The sequence below is a fragment of the Equus przewalskii genome, chromosome 18 (assembly GCF_037783145.1).
Source record: "Equus przewalskii isolate Varuska chromosome 18, EquPr2, whole genome shotgun sequence".
Lineage (NCBI taxonomy): Eukaryota > Metazoa > Chordata > Mammalia > Perissodactyla > Equidae > Equus > Equus przewalskii.
Genome location: NC_091848.1, coordinates 55,588,006 through 55,610,414, shown reverse-complemented (window position 1 = coordinate 55,610,414; position 22,409 = coordinate 55,588,006). Strand labels below are relative to the sequence as shown.

Here is a 22,409-nt window from a genome sequence, read left to right as displayed (position 1 = left end):
TCGGAACACTGGGTGCTTCTGGGTTGGGGGAGGGTTCAATGGGAAGGGGGTGAGGGAACTTTGTGTTAATAGTAATGTTCTATATCTAAGGGTTTGGGTTAATTATCCAGTTTGTCAAAACTCAGGGAATGTTCATTGAAGATTTGAGCATTTCACTGTAAGTAAATTCTACTTGAAAGAAAACTGTAAATAAATACTGAGCACTAGTTAATGAAATACCTGCTGAAGTATGTAGGGGGAAGTCTACTGGTACATCAGAAAACAAGGTGGATGGAGGGCTCGATGGAGAGAGATGCGATAAAACAAACACCACGAAATGTTAATAAGAGGATCAAGGTGTTGGGTTTATGAGTGTTCACTGTAAAATTCTTTCAAATTTTCTGTGTGTTGGAAATTTTTCATAATAAAATTTTGGAAAACTAAAGGGAGCCACCTTCTGGAAGGAACTGGTATTACTGATTGGCTCACAAAGGGAGAGGAGCTGAAGCCCGGTGTTTTTATGATTCAGGGCGTAATAACTGCTTATTGTTTTCACATATTCCGCTGGTTCTCACTCTTGCGCCCAAGCTGTCTTCCTTGGCTGGAAATCTTTCCTCCCTTCTACTCAGATTTTACTTCCCCTGGAACAGAGGTCTGTAGACTTTCTCTGTGAAGGGCCAGATACTAAATATTTTAGGCTTTGTGGGCTAAGAGACAAAATTGAGTGTATTATATAGATATTTATATAACAAGAGAGAAAACCAATTTCCACAACATTTTCCTTGATGAAATTTAAAATAATAATATGGAGTACAAGTTTTTGTAAGACAGGTCTACTAAACAGAAGAATGAAATTCTTTTTTGGGGTGGTGGAGGATTACATTTCTCTCTTTTTTTTTTTTTTTTGAGGAAGATTATCCCTGAGCTAACTGCTGCCAATCCTCCTCTTTTTGCTGAGGAAGACTGCCCCTGAGTTAACATCCATGCCCATGTTCCTCTACTTTATATGTGGGACGCAGCATGGTGTGCCAAGTGACACCATGTCCGCACCCGGGATCTGAACCGGCACGGCGAACCCCAGGCCACCGAGAAGTGGAACGTGTGCGCTTAACTAACCGCTGCACCACTGGGCCAGCCCCTAACATTTCTCTTAATTAGGGTTCAAAGCTATTCCCTATCATCAAAGTCCATTGTGAATGTTCATGTGTTAATCCTGATTTGCAATGAGATTTTTATAGATTTTATCTCTGAAAAATGTCTTTTCACCCAGATAAATATTGCCCAATACAGATATCAATCCAAGGGGATATGATTTAAATTGAGCATATTAATCTCTTGTAAGGCAATTATAGAGTTATAATAGATTACTCTCGATATCTTCCTTTTAGCATGTCAGATTAATAATTTCCAATTGAAAGGTAAGTGAAAGCTCCTCAAAGCACAGTTAAATGGGTCTTGAAACAGAAATTTCCTTTGTATTTGCATTGAGGTCTCTCAAATACTGCTAAAACCATAATTTAAGCTAAAAAATATAACCCCCCAAATTTGTGTGAGAATGGAGACCTTCCTTTATGTTTTCACTTGTGAATCAACTAGTGTTAGTTATTGTCAAAATGACCACAGAATAAACTTGCATCTAAGTACTGTTTTGTAATTTTACATTGAGTTCATTAAGAAGCAACATCAAATGATGAAAATTAGAAAATTAGCAAAAATGAATTCTAAAGCCATCCACTCAGTGTTCCATAAAAGTGGTTAAGGGCGATTCTTCTCATTTAGAAAAATTTCAGTCTTGGCCCTGAGCTAAAAAATAATAATCACAATAAAATGTTATCACTGGTAAGTCATCAAATGCTGTGAGATAGGGCAAGTCAGAATATTCAGCTGCTATTTCTGACAAAAATTCAGGGACTGATGATGGTTAGTCCACGGGAGCAAATGAAGTTTATTGTTGACACTGCTAGCTCAATAACATGGTTGATTCACGTGTCTTCCACAAAGTACCTGTTCATTGATAACACGGTGATGTTGTAACCATAGGCTTTAAACACCTTACATTTTCACAGGTGTAAATCTGTCAAACTAAGCCTTTTTCTCTTTACATCATGAGTTGTAATTCAGCAGAGCAGATTCCACTTCAGGTGTTTGAATTAGCATTTTCTCAACTTCTTTAAAAGTTCTCACCTGTTTCATGCTGCCTATTCATAGAGGCTAATTCTTCAGTCACTTCCCACATTGACTCCTGGAATAAATGGGAACAAATGAGTGTCAGTAACACCTGTCAACACATTAAGAGCCAAGGAAGCCGTTCAAAATAGTTTGCCTCCACTAAATAAGTTAAATTGACCTTTGATGTTGTTCCCAGTGTCCTCAACACCTTAAGCAGCTGTTCTCCCCTAAGGCTATGGTCTTAAACAACACCATTTCTTTTTTCTGGGTCCATTTCTTCAGCTGCTGCAATCAGACATTTAGTTAGCACACCATGAGTGATCGCCTTTCCTTGATTGGCTGTCAGATGAGCCCTTGGAATCTGGTTGCAGCCTCATTTTTTGTGTGAAGAAATTTGTGTGTGAAGAAATTCTGCTATGATGAGATATTCTATTTAATTTTTCTAACCTTTCTGGCTGTTTTCTGTGATTTGGAAGGATTGTGACAACTGCTCGGTCTGGTAATGTCGACAAATGTATTCCTTTAGCGCAGGTATAGTTTTGTTGCATAATGAACATAATGCTTTGCCATCTAATTTGATGGTAAAATAATCCACACTTCATTTCACCTTAAAGATGGGATATTTTAAGACCACTTTTTTCTTTGTCTTGATGCGATAAGTATATGCTGTAATAAAAAAATAATATGCACAGTATGGTGGTATACCTGGCACTCAAAATGCTGTCAAGTTGCGGGTATGTCACTGTGATTTGTAGTGTGTAGCAGCACTGTGAAAGTCATAAGAGTGCCACACATTGTCTTGGTCATACTCTGTTGTAAAAACAGCCATGGACAATAGGTAAACAAGTATGGCTATATTCCAATAAAATTTTATTTGTGGACACTGAAATTTGTATTTCATATAGTTTCGTGTATCATGAAATATTATTCTTTTGACTTTTTCCAGCCATTTTTTTTTTTAAGATTGGCACCTGAGCTAACAACTGTTGCCCATCTTTTTTTTTTCTGCTTTTTCTCCCCAAATCCCCCCAGTACATAGTTATATATTTTTTTAGTTGTGGGTCCTTCTAGTTGTGGCGTGTGGGATGCCACCTCAGCATGGCCTGATGAGCGGTGCCATGTCTGTGCCCAGGATCTGAACCAGCGAAACACTGGGCCACCAAAGCGGAGTGCAGGAACTTAACCACTCGGCCACGGAGCCAGCCTCTTTCCAGCCATTTAAAATGTGAAAACCATGATTAGCTGTGGATTGCACAAAAGCAGGTGACAGGCTGGATTCAGCCCACGTGCCATTGTTTGCCAACCCCTGCCAGAGAATATCTACATAAAGTAGCCTCTTCTTTTTCTCAGATACTAGCTGATATCTAGGGGAAAAATACAATAAAAATTTTAGTATCTCATCTTAAGATGGCTGTCTCTTCTATATTCATTATTTTGGCCCTGGCATTGCATGCTTTTTAGGGTTGACGCTTTTCAGACTATTCTGTCCACCCTCCTGAAATCCTGTTGCTTTGGAGAACAGAGGGCCAGCCCTTTGCATCCTGAGGGGTGGTGATGTCCGTCACTGGTTCCCCGAACCTGTTTGGTTTTCCTCTGCCTGAGAGAGCTTCCTATTTGCTCACCACTAATTTCTGGGCAGAAGCCCAGCTAGAATCCCCTTATAAGAAGGCAGAGTAGTCAGCCCCTTCATTCATATATTTCTGTAGAATTTTCTTGTTGAAATTTTCTAACTTTAGTTCTAAACTTCTATTTGATTTACAGACCACTTTGATAATCTGAAAGAGCTGCAGCACGCCTTCTAGACAAGTGCACAGACAAAACACGTGAAACTATCCGTGTAGAGCCTTTTGCACTGTTTGGTTTTTATTATCATGTGTGTAACACCTATTAAAGTAATAAAAGCATAATTCAATCGACCTTTCATTCTTATTGTTTTCTGATTGTAAAAGCAATATATGATTTTAAAAAACGTTCAAGATAACAATATGACAAATGCATGGTGAAAGTTTTGATAATCCTACCGTTAGAGCTCCGTTGTCTAATATGGTAGCTACTGGCCACATGTGGCTACTGGTACTAATGAGCTAGTCCTCTTTGAGATATGCTGTAAGTGTAAAATATACACTGGATTTCTAAGACTTAGTTAAAAACAAGAACGTAAGGGGCCAGCCCCAGTGGCCTAGTGGTTAAGTTCAGCACACTCTGCTTTGGGGGCCTGGATTTGGTTGCCTGGCATGGACCTACACTGGTCTGTTAGTGGCCATGCTGTGCTGGCAGCCCACATACTAAAAAAATAGAGGAAGATCGGCATGGATGTTAGCTCAGGGTGAATCTTCCTCAGCAAAAAAAAGAACATAAAATAGCTCATTAATACTTTTCATATTGTTTACATGTTGAAGTGCTATTATTTTAAGTATATTGGGTCAAATAAAATTATTAAAAATTTAATCTTTCTTTTTTTAAAATATGGCTACTAGAAAACTTAAAATTATATATGAGGCTCACATATTTCTGTTGGACAGTGCCAGCTTAGCAATAATAAAAAATCACTAGCTTTTATTGAGTGTTTGCCACATGCTAGACACTCTTTTGGGTTCCTAACATGATGTAATTGATCGAATTATCCAAGTGGTGATGTGGATTGGGAATTATTATGGCCATTTCTCAGAGGGCAGAGCACAGAGTTTAAATTACAAGTGTGAGATCATGCAGCTGGTAAGTGTCAGCACTGGGACTCCTCCCTGGTCTGGCTTTGGAGCCCAGGCACTCCTTCAGCATGCCAAAGACCTCTGTGTTCCAGGTCTCCATGTTTCAGAGTTTGTTGAAATTTTCCATAATTGTCTCCATATATAATTGTTTTTAAAAACCTGGATCATAGCATACTTACTTTATTGCAACATGCTTTAAAAAAACCAACTTTTACCTCAGACATCTTCCCATTAACCAGATGTGGTAGTTAGTGAGTGGCAAAGCAACATCACCCCTCCCTGTCTCATTGGAACGTAGCTGTTCACGGGTATTCCTCCTCTCGTGGGTTCTCCTCATTCTCATGCACTTCAGGCTCCTCGTTTCCCTCGAGCCTTTTTGTTAGCCAGAGACACTGTAGTCATAATTTTTTGTCTGTTGTCGTCATGGCACAACTGCTTTTTATTTCATATTCTTATAAAATGTGATATTTTGAATAGGCAATACATTCCTATGACTTTAAAAAATTACATAAATGTGGTCAGTGAAAATTTTCTCCCCAATCCTGTCCTCCATCAATTTACTTCCCTTTCTTTTTCTGCTATGGACTGAACGTTTCTGGCCCTTCCTCCCTCTACCCAAATTGGGATGTGGAAGCCCCCATCCTCATTGTGATAATGCTTGGAGGGGAGGCCTTTGGGAGGTAATCAGGTCACAAGGGTGGAGCCCTCAGGCATGACATTCATGTCCTTAGAAAGGAGACAAGAGAGATGACCCCTCACTTGGCCATGTGAGGATATAGCAAGAAGGGGCCTGTCTCCAGCCAGGAAAGGGCCCTCACCACACACCAAATCTGCCTGGATCTTGATTTTGGCCTTCTCAGCCTCCAGAACTAGGAGAATAAATGTTCATGGTTTAAGCCACCCAATCTATGGTATTTTGTTAGAGCAGCCTGAACTAAGACAGCCTCCCTTCAGGTAACCACAGCTAATAGTTTCCTTCCAGAATTTCTTTTTTGAACACAAAAACCTGAAAAATACATATATATAGTCTTAAGAATATACATACTCGTAGTTTGCAAAATTACTAAATTTGTTAATACAACCAGAGAAATAAAATGTGCAGCAATAGAATTTCAAATTAAATTGTCAGAAAAGCTAATATGTGGTTGCACATGGATTCAAAATTCTGTCCTTGGATAAATGATGTACCTCTTGTTGGGTTGCCAAAAATGAGCATATATTATAGTATATATTCTAAATATATACTAATATGTATTAGTATATATATTACAATATATACATGCAATATTTGGGACATATTTATATGAAAAAGTTTTTCTTTTTTTTGTCTGAAATTCTAATTTAACAGAGTGTCCTGTATTTTATCTGGAAACAATAAGCTCTTGGGATCTACTTGCATGGATTTTGTGAAAATTAGAGCAAAGATGTGTAAAGTAGTTGTCACAAAGCCTAGCACATAGCAAGAGGTAATAATGATAAGGAAAATTATTGCTCATTTGGGGCTTCTAGATAACCCATGAATAGATATTTCATAGTGGCCGTCTCTCCTTCCATGTCATAGGTCATAGATAAGGGAGCAGGACCATGAGAATCTACCAATGAATACTAACCAGAGAAGAAAACATTTAGTTTTATGCACCTTTCATGTAAATAAAGGTTTTTTATTGTAAAAAAAAAGGGCACATTTTTGAAATATATTGTGTCAAAATTCTTTATATTAACTTCTTAGTTTTAAAACTTTAAGACTTACTTATTATAAGAATTATTATACTAACTTCTTTCAAATCTAAGTTCTCATGCCAATTAGAAAACCTCTTTGTTTTGTCAAGGTCAATTGCACCACCCACAGATGCTGTCCAGTTCCCCATCTACCTAGTCTCTTAACTCTGTTATCTAAACTTGGATATAATATCCTCCTGAAACCGCTCTGGTAAAGGTTACCATCCACTATTACAACAGTCTCTTCCTCCCCCATTCTACTTTTCAGTTCATCCTTGTTATACGAGCAATTTAACTTTTCTAAAACACCAGTTTCATTTTGTCAGTCCCTCACTCAAAAACACCAAATGAAAAGCAGTGGAATGAATGGTGGGAAGTAGGGTGAGGCTAGATTATGGCCGCCTTTGAAAGTTGAATTTCAAGGGGCAAGGCTTTGAGGAGGGAATTAACACATGAGAGGTGTTGTTTTACTTAGATCATGCCAGCAGCAGTGGGCAGATGAACTAGAGATGGGGGAGAGGAGTCGGGCCATCAGCTATTGCAGAGATCAGGTACACTGAACTGATAGGAAGGAAAATCTTGTTTGTGGGGCCTGGGCCTGCCAAATAGTGCAACCTCGTTGAGAGGTTCACAGTCTTGGTCAGTAGAATCCTCCAAATTGATTGGAGCTTGCAGAGTTTAACATGTATACAAGTTGAGGCAATTTAGTTAGAATGTAGCAATTTAATTTTAATTTTTTTTCCTGAGGAAGATTTGCCCTGAGCTAGCACCTGTTGCCAATCTTCCTCTTTGTTTCTTTTTTATGTGGGATGCTACCACAGCATGGCTGCTAACAGATGATGGTGTAGGTCCATGCCCAGGATCTGAACCCAGGCCACCAAAGTGGATTGAGCTGAACTTAACCACCAGGCCACCAGGGCCTAGCAATCTGATTTTAGATGTAAAAGCTGTATCCAAAGCACAAAAGAATTTCTGCGGTGTGATTTTAAAGGGTTCTGGTTCACTTGGGCACGTGGGACTGGGCCCTTGAATATCTGGCCACTCTCTTTAGGAGCCGTGACTATACTTAGTTAACCACATCAAAGGAATTCTTTGGCCCTTTCCTCAGGATCCCAGGTCAGATGAACCAGACAAAACTCTGGTTCTGCTATTGCTGTAAATTTACAAGAATCTGTGCTCCTCAAGTACCCTCTGGGCTTCCAGGATCCCCCTCCCAAGACATTACCCCGCTAAATTGGAGAGAGCTGTAAACGCTTTCCCCCTCCCTGAGCTGGGGATTCCTCCATCCTCACCAGCCGTTCCAGGCAGGCAGGATTCAGGCTTGTTTTGTTCTTACACCTATACAGCAAGACTGTGCTTTCTAGGCAAGGGGTCTCTTGGTTAGGAGAAAAAAACTCCTAGTTTTAATTCCCTCTTCAGAACTAGGAAATGTTTTCAGACTAAAACAGTGGGAAATAGAGTAAAAAAAAAAAAAGTGAGGAAATGTAGTCAGAGAGGAGGAGAACCCAGGAAAGAGGGAATGCTCACAGAATCAAGTTCCTGCAAATCTAGAAGTATGAGTTCCTGGATTTTCCCAAAAAGAAACTATCAGAGATTTTGGACATTGCTGTTTCACAAAGAGGAGAATTTAGAATAAAGGTTGCAAGCGGAACTGGAGGAGCCGGTAGTGGAACCTGGAAGCTCCTTTTGTACATTCTGTGGTGCTATCTGGTTAATTTCTTACTTCCCGTGAGCATAGCTTCATTCCCACCTGCCCCCACCTGCAGCCTCTGCTAATGTCTTTTCATCTTCTACTTCTGAACTGTTTACAGTCTACCCATCTTTTAAGTCCTAGCTCTGTTTTACTTTCTCCTTCAAGTCTTCTGTGAAGATTATAGTTTCCATTTTTTTCTCCATTCCCTAAAACTTTATTGAGTTCATAGTTACATAAAAAGTGTGAGCCTACTCTCCAATTCGGCAGTGTAATTCTTGAGTTTGGAGACTATCGTGTAAAATTCTTTTGTATACTCCTTGGAAAAATTCCAGGTTTATACTTAGTAAATACACTCCCAGGTCTAAAGTTCTGTTAACTATTCAAGAACAACTACTTACAAATAGAAAAGCTTCTATCCCAGGATGCTTTAACTAAATTTTCAAATGAAATACATCCATTTTGACTATCTCAACCAGATCGCCCTAGTCATTCCTATAGCTGAGGGCAAAACTTTCAACGGATTCAGAATTGTCAAAAGAAGGGGCAGCCCCCACGGAGATTTCTAGCAATGAGCTTTCGGATTCGGTCTGCATTAAGTAGTGAACTTATAATCATCCCCATGGTAAAAGTGTCAAATTTCACAAACACCTAGAAAAGGGAGTGAAATGATCCTCTAGTAACAGTTTGCTCATCAGTGAAATAAGGGAGCTCGCCCGAGCTCCTAACTCACTGCAGCTCTGAGTCTAACCGGGGTTTTCGTCATTAGGCGTAGGCAGCCGATTGGGCCGTCTGCGTGCGGTGCATCCTGGGAGCTGTAGTTTGCGCTCCCTCCTCCCGACTACAAGCTCCACAGAGCCGCTGGAGGACGGTTGCTTGGTATTATTAGCAAGCGGGAAGTATGGCGGTGGCGCGCGTCGACGCAGCTTTGCCTCCTGGAGATGGTAAGGCGATCCCCACCTGTGAGTCCGAAGGTTTACTACATGGAACTGAATTAAATATTTGCCTGATGGAGAGAAGCCTGGGCTTAGGGGTGCAGTTCTGGACCAGTTCTTTTGATGCGGGGCTGTGGGTGGTGTGGGGGCGCGCTGCCCTCTGGGAATTGTAGTCTCTCGGCCCTGCCTAGCTTTCCGGCGTCGTGGCGAGGGCCGAGCGGGGGACTACAGCCCCCAGGGGCCTTCGCGCGATCAGGCATCCCGGCTCCCGCGCTCCTCAGGCTGCCTGGGTGGTGGGTTTCGGGCTGGGGTGACCCTCTTTGGATGTTTAGTTTGAGTTCTGGGGGCCCAAGTGAAAATTGCAAGATCTCCCTCTCTCGCTTTACGCGTCCCCCTTTCCCTTCGGTTCCTAGAACGTTCAGGAAACCTTGAGCACAGCTCCCTAGACTGACGTTGAACTCATTCTTGGAAGTGTCTGGTGGCAGTGATAAAATCGGGGGTGACCCGGAGCCCGCAGTTCTCCACCCTTCGTTCAGCGGACGGGGTTCTGGGATCGGGTTTGGTCGCGCCCAGCCGAGCGCGGGGTGTGGTGCTTCTGTGGCCGGAGCCGCCGGGCGTGAGCCGCGCTCCTTTGTTTGGGTTACAGCTCCGGGCTCGGCGCGGCCTCCGGGTCGGGCTTAGGTCAGGGGCTCGTTATCTGGGGGCTGTAACTTCTTGGGAGGCGGAGCATCGATGGTTCTAAGAGATCTGTCGACCCCTTGGAAGTGTGTGCAGAGGCTATGCATTTTTCCGGGACACTACACATCTTTCACCAAATTCTCGGAGAACCCCAGGACTCCCCAATACTAGAAATCATAGTGGAACGTTGAAACCCTTTTGAAGAGCAATCTCACATGATTATTTCCCAGAGTAATCTTAATGTGGGTATAAATTTGAAATCGGCAGTTTCTCTGGCCCCGCCCCCCTCTGAATCAGCTCTCCTAAACTCCACACCCCTAGCCCACCAAGGTAATTTACTGACAATTATAGCAGTTTACACTTAAAGAGCACTTTTTATATGAGCCAGAGGATGTTCTGAGTGGTTTTTTTTTTTTTTACATTATCTCATCTCTGTAAAACATTATAAAGCAGGTATTATTATCATCCCCATTTTACCGAGTAGAAAAGTGAGCCCAAAAGAGATCAATACTTGCCCAAGATAGTACAGTGGTTAACTGACGGAGCCAGGATTTAAACGTCTGTTATACTAAATTACTTTGTTGAATGCTATTCATAGTTCTCTTTTCATCCCCACATCAATTTAATTATTAGGTATATTATTCCCATTTTGTAGATAAATTACCTGAGCTTTGATTTTCAAAATAGTTTGGGTACTTTAGGATGTTCTGGTAGTTGGGTTCTAGGCAGGTTGATCTCCATCAAAAGATTTTATTTATTTATTTATTTTGTTTATTTACTTAGGCACCAAACATGGAAGTAATAGTTCATATTTAAATGTGAAGAATTCCAAAGTATTGCATCATAGAAACTTGAGTAGAATATCACAAATCTAGATGTAATTTGATATTTCTGAGGGAAAGTGAGTAATTTCAGTCTGTGGTCATTTACAGCTTGATTGCTTTAGTTTTAAAATCTTGATATTCATTATGCTTTAGTGTTTTCTTACTCTAAATTTATAGAGATTTTATGAGTATAATTCTGTCCCTAGGCTCAGGGCTGTCATATTTGCATTTTCTAACATTTTTCTCTCTCTTTTCAAGGGTCAGTGGTCAATTGGTCAGGACAGGGGCTACAGAAATTAAGTCCAAACTTACCTTGTGAAGCTGATATTCATACTTTGATTCTGGATAAAAATCAGATTATTAAATTGGAAAATCTTGAGAAATGCAGACGATTAATACAGGTAGGTATTGCTATCTGGGGAAATAGTTATATAGGAAAAGTTTATTATTATACAACATAAAACAATAAAATAACCTAACAAAAAGTAACTACAGGCCTGGAAAGCAGTAAATGTTCCCTTAAATTTTTACATGACAGTTTCTCCTGAAGATGAACACATATATGCTACATTTGGAGTAGACTAGAAGAAGCAGCATTTGTTAAAAAAGAAAACATTTTATGTTGGTAAAATATTGTGTTGTTAAGATAACCTTTTACCTCAGGATGAGAGTAGCGTTCATTCATTCATTCATTCAGCAAATACTGACTGGGCCCTTTTTGTGTGTCTGGCCCTGTTCTAGGTTTTGACTGAGACAGTGTAAGCACCCTATTTTGTGGAGGTTACATTCTCAACTAGTTGCTGAGTTAAAAATGTTTTCTTGGGGCCGGCCCCGTGGCTAAGTGTTTAAGTTCAAGTTCACACGCTCCACTTGGGCTGCCCAAGGTTTCACCGGTTTGGATCCTGGGCGCAGACATGGCACCGCTCATCAGGCCACGTTGAGGCGGCGTCCCACATACCACAACTGGAAGGACCCACAACTAAAATATACAACTATATACTGGGGGGATTTGGGGAGAAAAAGCAGGAAAAAAAAAAAAAGATTGGCAACAGTTGTTAGCTCAGGTGCCAATCTTTAAAAAAAGAAAAAATTTTTTCTCTTTAGTGGTTGGAGGAGGTCTGATTGCTGACCTTGTTCTGTATTTTCCGTTGCTTAGGAACAGCAACAAACTAATAGTTACACTGTAGAATATTTAGACAATATATTGAAAGGTACAAATTGGGTTTGTCTATTTGGGAATGTGTGGCCATATAAACAAATCTTTTGAACCACCCTAATGTGAAAGGAATACATACATTTTATTCCTAAGAATATGTTTCCTTCCCACAGTTGTCAGTGGCGAATAATCGGCTGGTGCGGATGATGGGTGTGGCCAAGCTCACCCAGCTCCGGGTGCTGAATTTGCCTCACAATAGCATTGGCTACGTGGAGGGGCTGAAGGAGCTCGTGCATTTGGAGTGGCTCAATTTGGCAGGAAATAATCTCAAGGTGAATTGTTTCTCTTTCTTTTTTTTTATAGTAATTAGCTTTTTTTTTTAATTTAGGAAAGTATTCTCTGTAAAAAAGAAATTCGAGCAGTATAGAAATAAGTAGGATAAAAAGTAAAAGTACTTGCCCCCCACTCCTCAGGGATAATTTCAGTTAATGTATCCTGAAAAAAATCTCATTTTGAAACCCATAATGCAGTGCAATATTCTTTCAGATGTGAACAGAGAATCTATGTTATACTTAAAAACGTAGACTGCAATGTTAGGAGGGCAACTGTAGCGTGCTGAATTACGCTTTAAGTAGATGTTTAATGGTACGGTGGACAATATGCTGCTTTAAAAGTCAAGAGATCTGGATTCTAGTCCTGCTTCCACCGCTCAGTAGCTCTATAATTTTGGGTACTTTAGTAATTATCTGTCTTATTTTTGGATATGCTAGATGAGGGGACTGGATTGAATAGTTAGTTTAGCTAGGCACTACTCTAAGCACCTTAACTGTATTAACTCATTCAGTCTCCTGACTGCCTATGAGGTAGGTATAGTCATTATGCCAATTATATAGATGAAGAAACTGAAGTACAGAGAAGTTAATTAACTTGCCTAAGGTCACACAGCTAGGAAGTTCCAGAGCTGGTATTTGAATCCAGGCAGTTTGGCTCCACTCTTAACTATTAACTCTATGCTATACCAACTGTCATGTGTCCTCACTAAGGTTTCTTCAAGCTGTAAGTATAAGATGATATGATCCTCTACTCTTAGAGGGATAATGAAGGTGGAAGCTTGCTACATAACAGTTTACCAAATTCTGTTAACACTGCTCCCTCTTTCTCTTGCTGGGCCCTGCACCTCTGCTTCTAGTAATAAGCAGAGGAGGCAGGAGGCTCGGCTACAAAGAACGAGGGAAGAATTTCATTTTTTGATTTTGTATGCATGGACTAATGTGATGCTTTTCTTGTGATAGGCCATGGAACAGATCAATAGCTGCGCAGCTCTACAGCACCTTGATTTATCGGACAATAGCATACCCCAAATAGGTGACCTGTCTAAACTGCTATCACTGAAGGTGTGTTTTCTGACTATAGCGTTTCTGGAATTTTATACTAAAATACCAAGAGAAAGTGATTTGATTGGCCTGCTGTATAAGAAGAACAGGTTGTGTTTGTTATGATAAAAATTCTATTAGAATACCAGAAATTAAGTATGGAATATTTTGTTGTTAGTTTCTATAACTGATTTATTTTAACTAAAACTAGTCATTGTACTTTAGGTTAATTCTTATTTACCGTTTTCTGAACATGATGAAATTCCCTTCACGCCCAACCAGCCAAGGCCAGCAGCTTTAGTTATATAGAACAGAACATGTTGGTGAGGTTGAGGGTAATCATTCCTGAACTTGAGTCTGTTTTTTTGACACTCAGGATTGCTGTTTTTTCGGTAATAGGTATTACTAGATTATTAGAATTAACTTCACTTTAATTTAGAAAATAAACCTGTAGCATATAGCACTGTTTATGGAGCAGAATGCGTCACGCAACCAAATAAGTAACAGTTGGAATCACAGCTTCAAAAAACTTACGTAGGAGGGCCGGCCCAGTGGTACAGTGGTTAAGTTTGCCTGCTCCACTTTACGGGTTGGGGTTCATGGGTTCGGATCCTGGGTGCAGACCTACACCTCTCATCAAGCCATGCTGTGACAGCATCCCACATATAAAATAGAGGAAGATTGGCACAGATGTTAGCTCAGCAACAATCTTCCTCAAACAAAAAAAGGAAGATTGGCCCTGAGCTAACATATGTTGCCAATCTTCCTCACCAAAACAAAACACCATATGTAGGGTTTGTCCATATTTTTGCTTCATTGGATATTATTAGCATCAGATGAACTCATTAAGCCTTGGAAACAGTATTATTATCTCAACTTTTCACACATCTTTAGCAGAAACCATTTTTAGCAACAATTATTCTAAACAATTTCATGTAGCCAGATACTAAGAGAATTCAAATAAACTAAAGATGTTTTCTTTTTTTCCTGGAACGGAGGCAAGATTATCTTAGAGTCCTGAGTGTCGAGTCTTTGATGTATTCTTCATTGTTGCTGACTTAATTTGAGTCTGCTTCATCTGCAGGTGGCACATTCTACCTTCCTCAAGCTTTTAGTTTCCAAGAGAATACAGTTGCAGATTATAGGTTGTGGGTTCTCTCTCTCTCTTTTGGAGAATTTGCTTTATATGTGATTGTTTTAATGAATGTTTTCTTTCACTTTTCTCACCCTCTATTTTGATGTTTTAAAAAGAAATGAACAAGTATGTTGGATATTGCTCCAGTTTTAGTAACTTAAGACACAAAATGCTAGTTGCTACACCAGTCGTGTTTTTGGACAAGTCTTTAAACTTTCTCGAGCTTAGAATGTGGACGTAAAAAGAGAAAGTTGGACCAGAAGACCCCCTAGGACCCTTTTAGCATTAACAGTCTCTGATTTGTGTGCGATGAGAAGATAAAATAGATCCCTTTGTTTTTGTACACACCCTTTTGGTTTGGTCAAAATAGACCAATTTATTTGTAATCTTTTCATTTGTAATTCCTCCTGTTTTTACTTTCAAGACCCTGCTTTTACATGGGAACATCATCACCTCTCTGAGAATGGCACCTGCTTATCTACCCAGGAGTCTGGCTATACTTTCTTTGGCGGAAAATGAAGTTCGGGACTTAAATGAGGTAAAATTTGAGGGTATTCTGTGGGATTCAGGAAACTGGGAAGTCCAGAGGAGATGCAGGAGAAAGCTGTGAGCTCGCTTGTGGACAGTGAGCGTCTTGGAAGAAACTGCCATCAAGATGAAAGACTTGGCTCTAGATGATCATTGTTTTTCCTTCCATTTATTCTAAATGCCAGGGGTTCGTTAAGGCTTAATTAATCTGTAATGCTGCAATTATCATTCCATTTGGAAGTGATTGGTGGTAGAGGGACATCTGCATTAAAGGGGTTAATAAGGCACGCTGTGCACATTTCTCTGGCTGCTATTATGATTTCAAAATAGGGTTCTCTGTGCTGGGAAACAGGGCTGGTACTTTCTAAGGGACTTGGTGCAGCAAGGACAGATGGCCATACTGTTGGAATTTTGGAAGTCAGTGGATAATATAAGAGTGTTACTTGTCGCCTTTCAGAACAAGAGGGAAATTGTTACATTCTCAAACTGCCAAAGATGTGTAATCAGCGGAAGCCCTGTGCTTGACACTGGGTAGTCCATTTCATTCAACAAAGATGTCCTTTGTTCCAGATCTCTTTTTTGGCATCCTTAACTGAATTGGAACAGTTGTCGATCATGAACAATCCTTGTGTGATGGCAACGCCTTCCATTCCAGGGTTTGACTATCGGCCGTACATCGTCAGCTGGTGCTTGAACCTCAGAGTCCTAGATGGATATGTGATCTCTCAGAAGGAAAGGTGAACATGACTTCTTTAACATCACATTTATCCTGGAAGTTACTGAAAAGACCATTTCTAGCTTACTACATATTAATAAACTGAATATTTCTTAAAATGTGCATTTAGAAATTAGAATCATTAGTGTAATTATATAGCAGATTATGTGCTGGTCATTTAGGATTTTCTATCCTTTCTAAAAAAGGATAAGAAATAAACATCAGGGGGGCCAGCCCCGTGGCTGAGTGGTTAAGTTCACACACTCCGCTTCGGCGGCCCAGGGTTGTGCTTGTTCAGATCCTGGGTGTGGACATGGCACCGCTCATCAGCCCATGCTGAGGCAGCATCCCACATGCCACAACTAGAAGGACCCACAACTAAAATATACAACTATGTACTGGGGGGCTTTGGGGAGAAGAAGAAAAAGAAGAAGAAGAAGAAAAAGAATATTGGCAACAGATGTGAGCTCAGGTGCCAGTCTTTAAAAAAAAAAAAAGAAAGAAACATCAGCCCCAGAGGTTGGGGCTAGTGAATTTAACTTAGTGCCCAAAAGATAACATTTTGATTTCTGAAAGTTGTTTGCTTAATTAGTTGTTTGGGACTTAGAGTGCTTCTATATAGAAACCACGTTATGGATGCTGTGTAGGGTCTCAGATCAATCCCACAAAAGCTTATGATCCACCATATATGTGAGGGCAGGATTAATAATACCTTAGGATCCACTCCCCTTTCTAACAGTGACTCTGGGAAAACACATGCAGAGTCCCACTTTGGAGCTGGGAGCAGCTGTGCTGCCTGGTCCTTCCCTTCTCCTCCCTGTGAAGCAGCAGGAGTGGAAAGTCTCCCATATCTAGATCACTGACGGTTTCTGCAGCTTCGAACAGGGACCCCTGCGTGACGGGGTCCTCTGGACGCTGGCCTGGGATCAGTGGTATCAGAGCTTTAGAGGAGGCAAGGACTAGGCTGTGGCCAAGAGGGGTGAGTTAGAGGAGAGAGTGAGAATTGAGAGGACTGTATTCTCTTCACTAGGCCTCATTTCACTCCCTCCTCTCAGTGCATGCCTTCATGCTCTCATGGACTTGACACACACGTTCTTCCTCACCATTTTTGTCCTTCTGTGATCAAGACTGCTAGGGTCATTTGAGGGCTTTCTGGTGGGAGGATGAGTGTAGATTACTGACTGGCTTTTCCTTTTCTTTCTCCCTGCTGTTTCTTCTAGCTGCTGAATAGGGCGTGGGGCAGCGAGGAATGGCAGCCACGTGCTACATGGGGAGGTGCTCTGGGTGAGGGACGTGTGTCAGGTCTAGTTTGCCTGCAGAAGCATGGGGCTTTTCCTTTGTCCTGCAATGAGAGTTGCTGTGTACTCAGAAACCTTATCTTGTTTCACACTATGGATAGTGCTAAAGCTGGATGTGAGTTTACTTGGATTATCTTCTCTGGCTCTTTTCTGTAAGAGAAAGAAATATGTTGTTGGGTTTTCCTATGGCAGTAGGGCTGGCAACATGGTGAGATGGGCAGAGGTGAGGGTTTGGTGTAAAGAGAAACCTGGGAAGAGAGATGAGACCTGGTCAGGAGAGACAAGAGAAGGCTTCACATCTTTCCCTGCCACCCATTAGCTGTGTGGCCTGGGCAAGTTCTTTAGCTTCTCTGAGCCTTAGTTTTCTCATCTGTAAAATGTGGATAATACTGCCTAGCTCTCAAGGATGCTATGAGGATTAAGGATAACGTACATAGCATCATACTAGTTGGATGGTAGGTGCTTAATAAATGATCATTGCCAGTATCACTTAAGGATAGGGACTAGGGATTGAAGAGTTTTGTAGAAACTAAAGCAAGCGTTAAAAAGCAGAAAATGCTTGTTCACTAGATGAATAATAATGCAAAGGTTATGTTTCTACACTGTGGAAATGGTTTAATCCAAGTCACTTTAAGATGAATTGGAATTTTCTTTGAACTTTCTCTATAATGTTTTGCACATGTTTAATTTCACAGACTTGAGGAGGTAACGAAGAATAGGCTTTCCCTTGGGACAGTCTCCTCCCCGTGGGGTGCTCCTCCACTAAAGAAGGGCCCGAGGAGGGAGGAGGTGGGGCAGCATCCTTCCTGGGGGGTGGTCCTCCGCTAAAGAAGGGCCCGAGGAGGGAGGAGGTGGGGCAGCATCCTCCCCGTGGGGTGGTCCTCCGCTAAAGAAGGGCCCGAGGAGGGAGGAGGTGGGGCAGCATCCTTCCTGGGGGGTGGTCCTCCGCTAAAGAAGGGCCCGAGGAGGGAGGAGGTGGGGCAGCATCCTTCCTGGGGGGTGCTCCTCCGCTAAAGAAGGGCCCGAGGAGGGAGGAGGTGGGGCAGCATCCTCCCCGTGGGGTGGTCCTCCACTAAAGAAGGGCCCGAGGAGGGAGGAGGTGGGAGGGTAGCAGAATAGCAGCCCTTTCTCAGACAGATTCTTTTTCCCCCTACGCTTAAAAAACTTGCAAAGTGTAGCATAATTCAGATATAGTTAAAAAATAATATTTAAAAATACCCATATAGTCACCACTGACAATAAGGATAGAACGTTACCAGCCTCCAGAGATCTCCCTTGCCTTCCTCTCATAACTTCCCTTCCCACTAGAGATAACCACCATACTGACTTTTTTGATAGGTCAGAAACCTTATTTTTGTCCTGGTCATTAAGGAGCCTTGAAATCAACTAGCTCCCACCAGAGTAGCTAAAATTAAGAGGATGGGGGCCGCCCTGGTGGCTAGTGGTTAAGTTCACGCGCTCTGCTTCAGCAGCCGGGGGTTCGCAGGTTCAAATCTCGGGCGCGGACCTATCACCACTTGTCCAGCCACGCTGTGGCAGTGTCCCACATAAAATAGAGGAAGACGGGCAAAGATGTTCACTCAGCAACAATCTTCCTCAAGCAAGAAGAGGAAGATTGGCAACAGATGTTAGCTCAGGGCTAATCTTCCTCATAAAAATAAAAATAAATAAATAAATAAAAATCTATTTAGAAAAGTAAAAGGATGGCCAATACTAGTGTTGGTGAGTATGTGGAGCAATGGGAACTCTCATACACTGTTCTAGGAGTGTAAATGGTGCAACTACTTTGAAAAACTGGCAGTATTTATTGAAGTTGTACATACAAATACCCGTGACCCAGCAACTTGACTTCTGGTATATACCCTACAGGAATGGGTGCTTATGTCTACCAAAAAAAATGTACAAGCATGTTCATAGCAGCCTTATTCAATTTTAGACCGATGTGGATACCATAGTGTGAAGGTCCAAGAAATTGGTTGTGAATTGGAAGGGATTTTTCAAACTGTTTGCAATGCTGAGTTAATGTTATAAAAACAGAGAAACAAAGTATCCCAAAATGATCCACCCTCAACTTCAGGTTGAGGGGCAGATTGGAGGATGGTAAAATTGAGGCAATGGCATGTTAATTAAAAAAATTCAAACATATATGCAAAAATAAACTGAGTAGTATAATGACTTCCCATAAATCCATCATCCAACTCAACCTTTTCAACTCATGGCCAACCTTGCTCTCGTCTGTGCCTTCACCCACTCTCCCTTCTCCTGTATTATTATTTTTTTTTTTTGAGGAAGATTAGCCCTGAGCTAACTACTGCCAATCCTCGTTTTGCTGAGGAAAACTGGGCCTGAGCTAACATCCATGCCCATCTTCCTCCACTTTATACATGGGATGCCTTCCACAGCGTGGCTTTTGCCAAGTGGTGCCATGTCTGCACCTGGGATCTGAACTGGCGAACCCTAGGCCACTGAAAAACGGAACGTGTGAACTTAACCAATGTGCCACTGGGCTGCCCCTCCTGTATTCTTTTGAAGAAAATCTCAGATTATGCATAAGTTCATCTGTGAATATTTCAGTACATAACTAAAAAATAAGGGATCTTAAAGAAATAACTACAGTACTATTATCACGTCTCAAAAAATTTAACAATAATTCCTTAATAATATCAGGTATTAATTCAGTGCTTCTATTTCCAATAGTCCTCATAAATGCAGACTTTTAATGGTTTCTTCGGAAATAGGATCCAAATAAGGCCATACATTGTGATTGGTTGATGTCTTGCTCTCTTTTTCAGTGTCTTTTTTTTCTTTTTGAGGAGGATTAGCCCTGAGCTAACATCTGCTGCCCATCCTCCTCTTTTTGCTGAGGAAGACTGGCCCTGAGCTAACATCCGTGCCATTCTTCCTCTACTTTATATGTGGGACGCCTACCACAGCATGGCTTTTGCCAAGCGGTGCCATGTCTGCGCTGGGATCCAAACCCGCGAACCCCAGGCTGCCATAAAGCGGAACGTGCGAACTTAACTGCTGCGCCACTGGGCTGGCCCCATTCAGTGTCTTATTGATACTGCGAGCTCCAGGGGTTGGCTGTCCCAACGGGTGGCTCTCACTCAAGTTTCATGTGCTGGTAGTGAGTGAGATGTCACGTGGGGCTGCAGTTGGCTGGATGTCCAAGATGATGCATTTAAATCTCTTTTACCTATAGCTTCCTCCCTTCTTATTTTATTTGCTTTCTTTTCTCTTTTTTTGGTCGTTGTTGAAGAAATCAGATTATTTGTCCTATAGAGTTTCCCACTGAGCTTATTTTGCTGATTACGTCCGTGTTCTTTGACATGCTCCTCTCTCTTTTATATTTCCTGTAAATTGGTAGCTGGATGTGAAGGTTTGATCAGGATTTTTTGTGGAGGGAGGATTACTTTGTGTGTTCTATTGAGAGGCACACAGTGTCTGGTTGTCTCTTATTAGTAGGTATTAATGATTAATGCCTAAATCCATTAATTCATTGAGAGTTGGAAAATGGTGAAATTTTTATTCTGTCATTCATTTTTTTATTAGCTAGGAATACATCTGTCAAGTAACTATTTGGTTACTCACTGGTGTGGTTTGTATAGGAAAGACAGAATTAATAATATTTAATTCTTATGCTTTATTTTCCAGTTTTGAAAAAATTATTTAATTGAGGTCATATTGGCTTATAATATTGTGTACATTTCACGTGTACATTATTATATTTCAGTTTCTGTATAGACTGCATCGTGTTCACCACCAATAGTTTAGTTTTTATCCATCAGCATATGTACATACTTCTTTATCCCTTTTGCCCATCCCTCCACCTCCTTCCTTTCTGGTAACCACCAATCTGTTCTCCTTATCTATGTGTTTTGTTTATCTTCTGCATATGAGTGAAATCATATGGTATTTGTCTTTCTCTGTCTGACTTATTTCACTTAGCATAATACCCTCAAGGTCCATCAGTGTTGTCACAAATGGCACAATTTTGTCTTTTTTATTTGTGGCTGAGTAGTATTCCATTTGTGTGTGTGTGTGTGTATGTCTGTGTGTGTGTGTATATATGTATATCTCACATCTTCTTTATCCATTCTTCTGTTGATGGGCACTTGGGTTGCTTCTAAGTCTTGGCTTTTGTAAATAATGCTGCAGTGAACATAGGAGTGCATAAATCTTTTTGAATTACTGATTTCATGTTCTGTGGATAAATACCCAGAAGTGGAACAGCTGGATCATGTGGTATTTCTATTTTTAATTTTTTTGAGAAATCTCCAGACTGTTTTCCATAGTGGCTGCACCAGTTTGTATTCCCACCAGCACTGTATGAGGGTTCCCTTTTCTCCACGTCCTCTTGGACACTTGTTATTTTTTTGTCTTGCTAATTATAGCCATTCTAACGGGTGTGAGGTCATAGCTCATTGTAGTTTTGATTTGCATTTCCATGATGATTAGTGATGTTGAACATCTTTTCATGTGCCTGTTACCCATCTGTCTGTCTTCTTTGGAAAAATATCTGTTCATATCCTCTGCCCATTTTTTGATTGAGTTGTTTGTTTTTTTGTTGTTGAGTTGTATGAGTTCTTTATATATTTTGGAAGTTAACCCATTGACAGATATATAATTTGCCAATATTTTCTCCCAGTTGGTGGGTTGTCTTTTTGTTTTGTTCCTGGTTTCCTTTGCCTTGCAGAAGCTTTTTAGTTCAGTGTAGTCACATTTGTTTATTTTTTCTTTCGTTTCCCTTGCCTGAGTAGACATGGTATTCAAAGAGATACTACTGAGACTGATGTTGAAGAGCGTACTGCCTATATTTTCTTTGAGGAGTTTCTTCTATGGTTTCAGGTCTTACATTCAAGTCTCTAATCCATTTTGAGTTGATTTTTGTTTATAGTGTAAGATAGTGGTCAAATTTCATTCTTTTGCTTGTGGCTGTCCAGTTTTCCCAACACCATTTCTTGAAGAGACTTTCCTTTCCTCATTGTATGTTCTTGCCTCCTTTGTCAAAGATTAGCTATCCATAGATGTGTGGTTTTTTTCTCTGGGCTTTCAGTTCTGTTCCATTGATCTGTGTCTGTTTTTGTGCCAGTACTATACTGTTTTGATTACTATAGCTTTGTAGTATGTTTTGAAGTCAGGGAGTGTGATACCTCCAACTTTGTTCTTTTTTCTCGTGATTGCTTTGGCTATTCAGGGTCTTTTGTTGTTTTATAGAAATTTTAGGATTCTTTGTTCTGTTTCTCTGAAGAATGTCATTGGGATTCTGATTGGAATTGCATTGAATCTGTAGATTGCTTTAGGTAATACGGACATTTTAACTATGTTTACTCTTCCAATCCATAAGCATGGAGTATCTTTCCATTTCTTATGTCTTCTTGGAGTTCTTTAAATAATGTCTTATAGTTTTCAGTGTGGAAGTCTTTCACCTCCTTGGTTAAATTTATTCCTAGGTATTTCATTCTTTTTGTTGTAATTGTAAATCAGATTGTATTCTTGATT

At 40.7% G+C, this 22,409-nt stretch overlaps 1 protein-coding gene and 1 long non-coding RNA gene across 2 annotated transcripts in view; one reads left to right on the top strand and one right to left on the bottom strand.

Annotated features, from left to right (window-relative positions):
• Positions 1–1,896: 1,896 nt before the first annotated feature.
• Positions 1,897–10,657, bottom strand: LOC139076922 (uncharacterized). Its single transcript, XR_011528976.1, has 2 exons — positions 10,543–10,657; positions 1,897–2,221 (listed from the first exon to the last, which is right to left on the bottom strand). It is a non-coding gene; the product is annotated as an uncharacterized lncRNA (long non-coding RNA).
• The window catches only part of CEP97 (centrosomal protein 97), a 29,278-nt gene continuing 15,937 nt past the window's right edge, over positions 9,069–22,409 (top strand). The window contains exons 1-6 of the mRNA XM_008540716.2: positions 9,069–9,209; positions 10,961–11,103; positions 12,032–12,190; positions 13,151–13,252; positions 14,791–14,904; positions 15,465–15,631. Coding sequence (XP_008538938.1) covers positions 9,167–9,209; positions 10,961–11,103; positions 12,032–12,190; positions 13,151–13,252; positions 14,791–14,904; positions 15,465–15,631 — 728 coding nt within the window. The 5' untranslated portion in view covers positions 9,069–9,166. The remainder of the gene's footprint in view (positions 9,210–10,960; positions 11,104–12,031; positions 12,191–13,150; positions 13,253–14,790; positions 14,905–15,464; positions 15,632–22,409) is intronic.